The 12,433-nt window shown below is 43.7% G+C and overlaps 1 protein-coding gene across 1 annotated transcript in view; it reads right to left on the bottom strand.

Annotated features, from left to right (window-relative positions):
• Positions 1-12,433, bottom strand: part of KDM3B (lysine demethylase 3B) — an 867,558-nt gene that overhangs the window by 290,851 nt on the left and 564,274 nt on the right. Inside the window, exons 17-19 of the mRNA XM_085618404.1 lie at positions 9,294-9,465; positions 9,102-9,192; positions 8,878-9,008 (exon numbers count right to left, since the gene is read on the bottom strand). Of these exons, the coding sequence (XP_085474530.1) occupies positions 8,878-9,008; positions 9,102-9,192; positions 9,294-9,465 (394 nt within the window). The remainder of the gene's footprint in view (positions 1-8,877; positions 9,009-9,101; positions 9,193-9,293; positions 9,466-12,433) is intronic.

Here is a 12,433-nt window from a genome sequence, read left to right as displayed (position 1 = left end):
TTGTGGGGGTTGCAGTTGTTTGAAAAAGAGTCTTAAATACTTCCTGATCAACATTGGCTTGGTGTGCAAATACATCCACACAATAATGTTTTATAAAGTTGTGTGGAGTAGACCATGTTGCTGCTTTGCAAATATCAGCAATAGGAATGTTTGCTAAAAAAGCCATAGAAGCTCCAATTTTCCTAGTGGAGTGTGCTTTTGGTGCAACAGGTAAATAGCATGTCTGTATGCATATAACTATCCATCTTGAAATGCCAGATTTAGACAGTGCTTTCCCTAAACTAGGAGGTGCACAGGCAACAAACAATTGTTTAGTTATCCTTCATTTTTAGGTCTCGCCTACGCAGTGCGCATGCAGGGGATCCAGGGTAGGAAAACTTTGGTGGATCCATGCAAGCCATACCTCCCTGGACTCCCCCAGAGTATCTAGTTTGCAGAAATGTGTGGGTTTGGTAGCTTTCCGTAGATGGCTGCCGCACCCAGGGCCAAAAACCCAGATGCCCCCCTTGCAAAACCAGGTCGGTAATTAATTTTGATGTCACCACAATACGTTTTGTGCTCTTCCCTGCCTTGGGCACTTGGCCCACCCACACAAGTGAGGTACCATTTTTATTGAGATAACTGGCAAAACACAGGGTGGTAGGACATTTTTGGCTGCCCGGTGATCCCACAACTTTCCCATACAGAAAACTGAAGAATATGTGATTTTTATTTAGCGAAATTTAAGGATTGCAGAAGATTCTGAGTAGGAAAATGTTGGGAGATACACACAAGCCACACCTCCCTGGACTACCCCGGTTATCTAGTTTTCAGAAATATCTGGGTTTGGTAGGTTTCACTAGGTGGCCGCTGAGCCCAGGGCCAAAAACGCATGTGACACCCTTGGAAACAAAGGCGCTTTGTGCTAGATAGGTGGGCACCTTCGTCCAGGGAGGTGTGGCTTGCGTTGATCCCCCAACATTTTCGTTCCAATAATCCACAGCAAACTTCACATTTAGCTAAAAAGTCACATTTTCCTCTAATATCTGTATAGAAAAGTTGTGAGATCACCGCATGGCACAAATTTCCTACCACTCAGTCTCCTGATAAAAATGATACCTTACTTGTGTGGATGGGCCAAGTACTTCTGACACGGAAGGGCTAAAAACGTGTAGAGATTGAGGGGGGCCCAAAGCAGGTCCAAAAGGACAGTTTGTTTATACGTTTTTAGGCTGACAGAACTTGAGGTATAATTTTTCTCGGGAGACCAAGGGGAATGCTGGGTAGTAGGAAATGTGTGCCTGCAAGCGGAGCGTAAACATGCTCTTTGTACTTATAGTCGTTGCTTACGAGAAGCAAGGCTGGCAGTAAAAGAGGCGCAGTTACTGCCAGCCTTGCTTCATGTAAGCAATGACTATAAGTACAAAGTGCGTGTTTACGCACCGCTTGCAGGTTTTCAAAACACAACTAAAAGGCATTGTCATTTACAATGCCAACGGCTCAAACTCTCACAAATGCAAGACCTATTGCATTGCAAATGCTTGTTTGCCACTCTGGCAGGATATGCAAAATACTTATCTTTACCAGAGTGGGTAAAGGAAGAGGGGGAAGGGACAATTCAGGGTTTTGTACCTGTGGTAGGCTTTTTGCCTTCTGCTGGCAGATGCAAGGCTCTTCCTCTAGGCTGCCTTCGCTGTTGGGTATAGGGTCGTTGCCCTTGATACCATTAAGAGGTTTGAACCCACAGAGTTGTATCGCCTCTGGCTTTGCCAAAATGATTTACGTTGTTCCTTGGGCCTCTCTAGGCCGATCCCCTTAAGGGTGGTCATTTTGACTTTCATGTGAGTCATTTTAACATTTGTGTGGCTGCCAAATAGGGTAGAACCAGAGAAAAGAAGATTTAGGATACATTGTTGTGACTCTAATTTTAAAGATGTGAGACGGAGCCAAGCATGTCTGCAGAGGGCCAGCCCATAGCACTATTTGTGAGCTGCTAGGAGGGAGGAAGGAAACCGCAGCCGCACTTCTTATCTGGTTTGAGATTATCAAACGCTTGTTCACTATTTCTAGAAAATCCTTCCGCTTGTTGATGGGCAGATCTTTAGCAAACATCTGGACAGATTACCACAACGCCCTATTACGTCATCAGAGAAGAGCAGATGCACTTGCTGCTTTCTGGGAAGTGGCAGCAGTACCACATGCTTTGCGGCCCACCAAATTCAACTTTTTGCTCTCCTTATCTGGAGGAACTGATGAAGCAGGAGTAGTAGAAATAAGGTGTTTCTTTGCTGCTAATATGACTTATTAGTCTGGAGGAGGGTCCGAACGCAGGAAGAGTGGATCTTGCTCAGAGGTTGGTACTTTTTTAGCAGCCTCGACGGAGCCGACTTGGTTGAACCGGAGTCAAGAAGAGTTCCATGGCTGGTTCCAAGAGGCCTAGCACTAGAGGAAGGAGTTGTCTGGAAGCTGTGCGTTGGTGGAGTGTCTCAAATATCATTAATGTGGTTGGAGTAGGAACCAACATTTGGATGTTCAATTTTGCCACTCCTCTCACTAAAACCTTGTGAAAGATGGTAATGTTATCTATCGGAGAGAACTTAGGTGGCGGACAGTCTGTTAGGATAGGCAGGCAGCATCTTGTAAATGTGGAGGACTAATATCTAGATTGATGGTGAGATTGTGACCGCGATCTGGATCTGTGTGACCAACTGCAATGATGAGGCTTGTCTTGATGACTAATGTGGAGACCTATGGAGGCTGTGAGAATGATGGCGCATTCTGGAATGCAATCTTGGCCTTGGACGAGATGGGTCCGAAAGAGATGTTGGCCCAGATGGAATTGGAGCTGGAGGACGTGAAGGAGAGGCTTATAAGACTCCAGGTTAAGATGGAGAGTGCAACCGAGGAGACCGACCCGGGGTAGGTCCCAGAGATGACGCTACTACGCATCTGAGGCGCTTAATCAATCACTTCCTCTGCCATCTCCGCATGGTGTGTTGTGTGATACCCTAATTGGTTAACCGCATTACTCCAGGTTAAGGTACACCATTACTTTCTAACCTGTTGTGTGGCTGATCACTACAACATGATTTGGATCTAGTCAGATGTAGAGTAGTTTCTTTATTGAGGTCCTGAAGAATCACCACATGATCACTGGCTAACATAAATAGGCGAGAAACATGTCGACCCTTATTTTCAGAACAATTCTTCCACATAGCTTACAAGGACCATAACATCCTTAATTAAGCATCACATCTTTTTAAATAGGTGAGCTTGCTCAATCATTGAATAGTTTAACCCAGAGCATCCCTTAACCTATTTTAACCCACTTGTTTCTCCACTCGAAAGACACACCACTCGAGACCACACCCCCTCACTTCATCAATCAGCTAAGGAAAAAGATATTTGGCAAAGGGCCCCTGGTGTTTGCCCATCGGGCATTGCAGCGCTGGCCCACCTAGGAGCTAGCCCAATGATGAAGCATGACACCCATCGGGGTGTGTGGGGGTTCTTGCTCCTATAGGAGCACACCACTAGAACATTGAAAACCTCCTCTTCTCTTGTTGTCTTTCCTTCGTGAACTGCGCACCATTCTTACCTCTACAATTACATTCTGGAATAGTCAGACCCTAGTGACCTATTTTGGATGTCGACCTGCTCCTCGACGTTGACTGCCTGTTATGCCTCAACAGTGACCTGCATCGACGATGAACTTAGTCTACTCTACGTCGCGAGGACTGTGTGCCTTGATGTCAACCTACTCCTTGATGGTGATCTGCACCCCGGTGTTGATGGCAGATGAGTCTTCGACAACAACCTGCTCTGTCTCGATGTTAATCTTCTCTCTGTCAAAGTTGAACCAGCTCTTGACAGTTAACAGGTTAGTGCTGTAACTTGTTTTGACATCGATGTTCGACGTCAACGGGGAATGACAGTTTTTAAGATGCAAACCTCTTTTTGGGTGTTCCATGTCCATCAGAGGTTGATGACACAGCCGTGATAGAGGACTGACCATCTCCTCGCTCTGTAGGTTAACCTGCAGACTACATCATATTTCTGCACCTTTCTTTTGTGCCCTGGAGGCGAATCTTCTCCCTATCACCTGGAAAAGGACCTGCTGTGTTGACAATCTTCAGGAAGATGACTTGCTGGAAGACAAATATTACAGAGATCATGGGGGTCTGTTTTGGCTTTCTTTCTCCCACAGGAAGGGCATTTATCAAATAAAGATGGCAAAATACCCCAAATTCATGTCAGAAAATTGCATAATATGCAAGGAAGAGCTGAAAGACGCCGAATAAAGTTGTTTTTGATAAAACTCACAACTGAATTGTGAAGAGAAAAGCCTGAGAAAGGCAGAGTTGAGTGCTCCTAGGTCGTATCAGCAGGTGCCGTAAAAACAGAACTGAGGTACTTGCCTCTAATTAAGCATACTGGAGGTCCATGGGTTCTTAAAGCCACCACATCTATTTTCAGCTCTAATAATGGCAGCCTATGGGGCTATACTGTCCGGCGCTCCTTCATTTCTATAATATACTAAAAAAGGGTTTGTGAAAGACATTTGTATTGTTTTACAAAGACATCACACATTTATATGCATAGACAGTTCTCCTGGCACCATTATCTATCGAATGAACAATTTGGCAACTGTAGCATTCTCCTATAGGCCGCATACTATTTTTCTTTCCTAAATGACTCTGCAGGCCTTCCCAAAGAAAGGCAAACATATACACTTAAGAAAATATATTGAAAAAAGCACTACGGGGGCCTGCACGTGCTTTTGACTATACAAGGAAATCACCTACGAGAGAACAACCACTTCCTACTTCTGAAGCCGGCACCCTCTCGATGGCCCCTTTTGCCAACAAGGCCTGCGTTTCCAGAGGTAGTAAGCACTGATGGTCCTCCGTTAGTCGTTCTGAGGATGGTGGCAAGAGCAGCATGGTTTACAGGAATGGAAGGGTATAACCCCACTGTAGAATTTGGAGCACCAACTTGTAAGAGGTTATCGCTTGCTATTAGAGCAGGTGGTACCTGATCCTGCCACAAACACAATAGGTGTGCTACATTGAGGGCCACCTAAAGAGATTTGGATGCCTTGGTAGCCAGAAGGGTGAGGGACTGGACAGTACACTGGGTGTGGGTTCCACATGCTCTGTGGGCTGTGCGTCCCTACCCACAAAAAGACTGGGAAGCCTGCTTGCCTAGGGGGTAAGACTGGAATTGTTGACACTTGTAAGCTCCCGCTGTAGCCACAGGAGGAGTGAAAGGTGGAGTGCTGTTGTCAGGAACGCAAGGAGAGAACCAGAGATCTGGCCGTGACCAGACTCTCCTGAAAGCGCAATGTCAGCATTATCACTTAATAGAAGGGAGCCATCAAAGGGCATGTCTATCAGGTACGATTGGACATCCCCTGAAAACCTAGTTGACCTCAGGCATGGCGGCGGAGTGCCACCGTTGGGGCCATGACCCTACCTAGTGAGCCAGTGGTGTCCAGTACACACCGAATTGTGAACCTCACTGCGTCACGATCATTCAGCAATGCCTGGTTCAAATGGACCAGTCCTCTTGCCGGAGCATGGGCAGCAGCTGTGCAGAGCGCCTCGAGGAGTGAGTGTACAGGCCCAAGAGGCATGCGGTGTTAACCGAACCCAATTCTAGGTTTGCTGAAGAAAATATCCCTATTCCAAAGGTAACCAGCTTCTTTGATTCCTTATCCGGTGGGGTGCTAGGAAATGCACTCCGGTTCAGTTTGGCGGTCGAACCCTGCACCACCAGGCTCTCTGGAGAGGGATGCTGGGAGAGTAAGGCAGAAAAACAATGTTCACAAGGAACTCATTTAAACTAACTATATGCACTTATGTAAGACAGTTTAACTTGCTACAATTAATAAAAAAACAGGGAATACAGGATGCGATCTTAATACGATTCTGTAAATATATAAAACAAAAATGAAACCGCGCTCAAGACAATATACCGCAAGCCTGCTCACTTCAGCCAAAGTGAGCGTGATTTATTTCGTAATCACAATAATCAAAACGTACCACAAAGTAAATAAAGAGGAAGAAACTTTTCGATGTATATACATTATGTACAGTTTAAGGTAATTTTAGTGAACCCCAGTGGAGTGACCATAGGTCCATAGCGCGGAGCAGGGAAATATGCAGCATAAAGAGAGTCTTGGCCGGTCCGCTCTACTCAATTAACAGGACCACCGGACTGCTTAGGCATGTGAATTGCAATAAGGTAGCCTCCAGGATCTGAGGCGGGCTCACGGCAGTCCGTAAATCAATTAGGAGGTATTTGGCCTATATGAGTAAATGCTCGTGGGGCACGTCGTTGTCGGGCGGGGTCCTGTATCTAGTCCCTGCTCAGCACTATGGAACTTGCGCCCATGGGCATGCCGTAGTTGGTTTTTCGGGTATACCCCTTTTCTCCAGGACTACATGGGAATTGATACCAACTTCCGGAAGACACTCACCGTTCTCCATCCATGTTTAACATATGACCCTAGCACTCCTGTCCTGAAGAGACCCCGTATCGAGAGAGGGTTGAAACGTCGGCTTCATAAAGAGAGAGCCTGAGAATAACACAAATACTATCCACTGTATTACAAATGCCAAAGCTGCTCTTTGTTACTTCCAATAACCGTCTCATTTTCCAAAGTCACCTTATAAACACTCCTTGCACCACCGTTAAGTTATGGTCACTCTACTGGGGTTCCCTAAAATCACCTTAAACTGTACATAATGTATATACATTTTAAAGCTTCTTCCTCTTTATTTACTTTGTGGTACGTTTTGAATACGAAATAAATCCCGCTCACTTCGGCTGACGTGAGCAGGATTGAGATATATTGTTTTGAGGGCTGTTTCATTTTTATGATTTATATATTTACAGAACCGTATTAAGATCGCATCCTGTATTCCCTGTTTTTTTTTTATTAATTCTAGCAAGTTCAACTGTCTTACATCAGTGCATATAGTTAGTTCAAACGAGTTCCTGCGTTGCCCAGCTCTGGCATCAAGGTGATGCTGTATCAGTCGTAAAGGAAGATAGGTTCCTTTTCATTGAGTGGTGCCAAGGGGACTGGAACTGGTGAAGGTGTTCGTGCCAGTGTTGGAATCAGTCCAGATTCAGGAGTGAATCCGACTGGCATCAGGGACGACTTGCCAGCGGTAACCCAACATGGGCACCTTTCGGGCCTATGGGGCCCAAGTTGTGCCAGAGGGAGGTGTTGGTCAAAAGATAGAGTGCATGATGCTGTAAAACTCAACGAGTTGGGCAGGGGTCTCAATAGCTCCCAGGAACTCAGCTAAGGGGGTAGCAGACTCAGCCGCTGACCCTCTGGATGAAGTGCGGAAGCAGCGCCTAGAAGATGGGTGCTTGCTAGGGGAAGCCGAAAAAACTGACTTTTTGTGCTTCTTCAACTTCCTTGACTTTGACAACTTGGAGCAGGATAAAGACTTTCTCTGAGAACTAGCCTAAGATCTGCCTCAGGATTAGGGCCAAGAATGATATAGAGCCTTCTACTGTTGTGCTGCCAGGAGCTCCATCGCCCGCTCGTGTGAATCGCCCTTGAATGCATCAACTTGCAGTCAACGCAGTCCCTGAAGTTGCTGTTCGATCCCAGGCAAATCACGATGAAATCAGATACAGACATCCATGTGTGACATTCCTCACATGGTTTAAATCCTGTGGGCCTGTTGGGGGCCATATCCCTCGGACAGTGGGAACACATTTAAAAAAATAACCACAAAAATGTTGAAAAAAGTGGCCCAAAAATGACCAAGGTAGCACTCTGAATCTGCAATATTGTTGCGGAAAAAAAGGAACGGATGTCTGCACACCAGGGTGGCACCTATATGGACACCACTTTTGTCACTTCTGATGCAGACAAAGTTGACAAGGACCTGCTAGAGGTCCCGTAACAGAGGACAGAGGTACTGCTCAAGATTTTCTGGATGCAGACGCTTGAGGAATATTCTAAGGTGAGGAATCAGAGGTTAGAAGTTTCTATAAGAAACAGTTCGATGTCACTGAAAATCCTCTTGGAAGCTATCCAATTACAAATGGTGGTCATGCCTAAATTGTACGCACAGTGAAGATCAGAATCTCTACAAAAAACTAATATTATATCTAGAGATAGTGATATGAATTTGACAATGGCTACAAAAATAAAACCACAATGAGTTATTTCTACTGATAACTTCAGAGTAAAGCTAAAAAAGTAAAGTACATCATCAAATTACTAAATACAAGGCCAGACAAGGCAGTTTCATTATGCTCGATGCTCCAAGTATTGTTTCTTGCAATTACCCTCTTTTACAAGTTTAGGAAAAAAGGGAACAGAAGCAAATCCTCTTGTATCAATAGCACGGGCTGTTCTAAAGATTAAATTCAGTTTTGCCCTGAGAAATACTTGAAACCAATACCTCCCCTGAGAAATAGTTGAAACCAATACCTACAAGTACTATAGGATTTTAATTTGTCTTGCTTTCAGCTGAAGGCCTCAATATATCTCTTCCATGCATGTTATAGTGGAGATTTAGGACTTTCTATGTGTTCTTATAGATTTTTCCAAGTAGGTTTCCAAAATGAAACCTACCCAGTTGGGTTTTATATATATTAAAGAATGCTTAGTATAACTTACCAGTCTGCCTTTGCTCAAATCTAGGAACCTTAGAGTAGTGCCAAGAAGACAGAGATCAGTGCCAGGAACTCTACATAAGGCTTGCAATTTCCCACTCTAAATCTCACTTAGTGCTTAACTGATTTGCTTGACTTAAAGAGTGGGAAACAGAATAGAAATGGTTGCAGAGCCAAACTCACAAAAGATGCATATATAAGCAGTGCCATACTATGGAGTCATCTGAGCAAGCTTTAACATTAACCTACCATATGCATTGTACATTTTGGGGCCAAGATCTGGTCGAACAAAGTAGCTAGGCAATCGTGAAGCAAGGTTCAGTCTGCCATCTCTCTTGGTATATTCTGGAAGAGGAAGATTATCCATCAAATCGACAAACCTGTTTGAGATAAAACAAAAAACAATTTGAGCATCAAAAGTGAGAAATACAGAGAGTTGAGAACAAACTATTAGTTTGCTGTAGGTGCTTGACCTTGTCGGCATCATGTCTCGGAAATCTTCCCCTGGAGGCCAGTCCTTCAACTTCAACACCATTGGCTGCCCTTCCTCAGACTTTAGTCGCTCTACAAAAGTAAAGGCAAGGGAATTTAACCATCACGTGGTGATACTGATCACAAAGCACAAATGGCCTGTATACTGCAGATGTAATAGAAGGCACACTTACTGGAAATGATCTCAAATCCGTCCCAGAAATCTCGAACTTTCACATCCGAAATAATAGCACAGTTTCTACAGTTCACAAGGTCTACATCTTGATCTCCAAACTCCAAACTAAAAGCCTCTGGTCTCCAAAGGTCCGATTTCAGCTTCTTCTGTACTCCTGAAACCAGCACAGGCTGTTAAGAAAATAAGGTATTTTACTCATCCCGAAGTAAATCACGCTAGGTTCTATTATCCCTTTCTCCATTGCCAACAGGTATGAGCAGCATAACCTTGTACCAGTAACAGAAATTAAGCCAAAGCCTTTGATGGCAGAAGGTGCATGCACATTCTTTTTTTTAGTATGCAATGCAATAAATAATTCGAATTCGCTGACCAATATTTCATTTAAATGAGACCTCTTGGGGAAAAATTACAGATTGACAAACACCCTAAATTCCTCAAATTATAACTGGACAACAAAATAAGAAAATTATAATTTAGTACCCGTTATTTATTTATACAATCAATAGCTTGATCATACAGACATATCATAAAACAGCACACATTAAAAAATCTCCTACATAAATACATCGCTAATATAAACAAGTAAAATAAAATTAGCAGCTTAGCATCAAGCACATTATCGACAGTGATGCGGGAAGTATCACTTTTTCCAGATTTAAAATACTATAATAGAAAATCTAAAATATATGGAAATAATTTTATACCGACTAGAGGTAAACTTTTTGCTTACGACAGTGCACTTGGGTCGTGGCCCTCACTAGTTACCCCCTACTTCAGTGAGAATGGATCGTTTGGCTGCCTTGGACTTCAAACACCAGGCATATAAAAGATATCTAGATAGAGTAAAAACAACCCATTTGGTTGTGTCAGAGCTAAATACATGCAAGGCTTCTGTGGGATGGGAATTTGACAACAATCGCCATGCCGGAACAATCCATATTTTTTCCTCAGAGTAGCATATACAGGACAAAACAAATAATGATCAATGGTTTCAACAGCAGAGTTACAGGACGGGCACATAGGAGTAACGGTTGAATTTGGCCAAATGCTTCTAATAGCGTTTAACGGTAGAGTGCCGAATCCGAACTGTATATAAAGTACACGTGCCTGTGGTACTTCTACCTCGTCCATATAGTTTTTAAAATTAAAACTACTTTTAACGTTTAAAAAAGGTGTAGCTAAAACGCCTAGTGACCTAGATTCAGTGCAATCAGAAATAATAAAATTCCAGTACATTATTTTTAACTGGGGGATCATTTTTTTGTTATAGAATGTGGATCGTTCCACATGATACCCGACCCTAGTTTAAAGAGCCACCCTCGACTTTCCCAAACCAGGGAAGAAGACTGGATTTCTTTTGGAGAGATAGTAAGTCTTCCACAGCATCTTTTACGGGTACTTGAGGGTAGCTAGTCCAAAGTCATACCCAGAACAAAAGCACCCTCTGGACAGCACAATGGGAGATCGATTTTAGCCCAAGGTCGAGTCGAAGTGACAATGGGGTGTGTTCTGTGGAATATTTAGAAGAGATCTTCAAATTTTGTTTTGAGCATCTTCTAATTGTTTGCTATCCTCGAGACCCCAGAGTTCTGCCCAGTAGAGTGCTGCTCCCAAGCCTTTTGCCCTATGTATTTCTAACATGGGGGAGATAGGGCGAAACGTTGAACGTTTGGCTCTTTTCACTAATGCACAATCTTCGTGTTAGAGTGATGCCTATATAATCAAAGGCACTGACCTGCTCTAATGGTTGGCCTTCCAACAGCACTTTCCCCTTGGCAGTTTTATAGGGGTTGAAAGTCATGTACTTGGTTTTCGTGGAATTACTTTTTAAGCCCCTGGATTTGCAAGCGTTCGAGAATTTAGTTAAAACATTCTGGATGCCCATTGGGGTTTTAGATAACAATAACGTATCGACAGCAAACAAAAGTGAAGGAATTTGCTTGCCTCCCAATTTCGGTGGGTCATTTTCACAATCGTACAACTCATTTATTAGCTCGTTCATAAAAAGGGTAAACAGGGTTGAGGCCAGCACGCACTCCTTTCCCAATTGAAATATTTCCAGTCAGCCTCCCATCTTGACTCCATCTGACTCTGGTGTAATTATCGTAATGTAACCTGATTAGAAGGTGAAGTAGGGCGGGGGAAGGCACAGGTTTCTCAGGGTAGACCAGAGTCTAGTGCGATCGATGGAGTCAAAAACTCTTTTGAGGTCGACAAATACTACGTAAAGGTGGCCTTTAAGTTTAACCTCTTTCCTGATGAGCATTAAAAAACAAAACACTTGATCCAGAGTGCTGGTGGCAGCTCTTAACCCCGCCTGCAAGTGCATGGTATTATCCTCTGTACAGTTTTGGATGCGTGTTAAAATTAGTTTGGCAAATATTTTTATCTATCAGGCTGATTGGCCTATAGTTTGCAGGGTCCCCTTTTTTTAAAATTGGGATTATTTCAGCTCCCTTCCATGTAGCCGGGATCACACCTCCAGGGCCAATGGCATTAAAAACTGAATGTAGCAAAGGGCCCCAGATGTTGGGTTCGGATTTGTACATATCTCCATGAAGTCTGTCTAACCCTGGGGTATTGCCGGATTGGAGGGAAGTAATTGCGCCTCTAACTTCCACAAAGGAAAAAACTCTCTACCTCGTTACAAACAGATACATCGTTACAAACCCTGGGTTCCTTCCCTGCACCACCTTTGTCCTCACCGACCTCCTCAGAGTATAGTGCCTGGAAGTAATCTTCCCAGATATGAGGCTGTAAGTGGAAATCGTTTTTATCTACCTGGTGAATAAACCCCTTAGAGAAGAGATGCCAGAATAGTAGGCAATCCTTTAACCTGGATGCTTCAACTAGGGTACGCCAGTTTCTCAATTACGTTTGGCTTCCCTTTGGATGCTCTTATAGAACTTCCTTTTTATATGCATCTTATTCCTCATCCCCTCCTTTATCGCCTCCATGAGTTCTGCTCTTAACTTACTACATTCCTTTTTGTACCAGACAGCGTTTGTACACTTTCGAGGAAGTGACCCTCCATGGCTTCCAAAATAGGGCGAGATATTATTCGAGAGATCTTGGTAGTTGGCTAGGATAGCATTGTCATTTAAGGTGATGTTAGACGTCTTCACTAAAAACTGCACC

This window comes from Triturus cristatus, chromosome 7 (assembly GCF_964204655.1).
Source record: "Triturus cristatus chromosome 7, aTriCri1.1, whole genome shotgun sequence".
Lineage (NCBI taxonomy): Eukaryota > Metazoa > Chordata > Amphibia > Caudata > Salamandridae > Triturus > Triturus cristatus.
The sequence above is the reverse complement of the archived record's forward strand: the minus strand, read 5'-3'. Positions and strand labels throughout refer to the sequence as shown.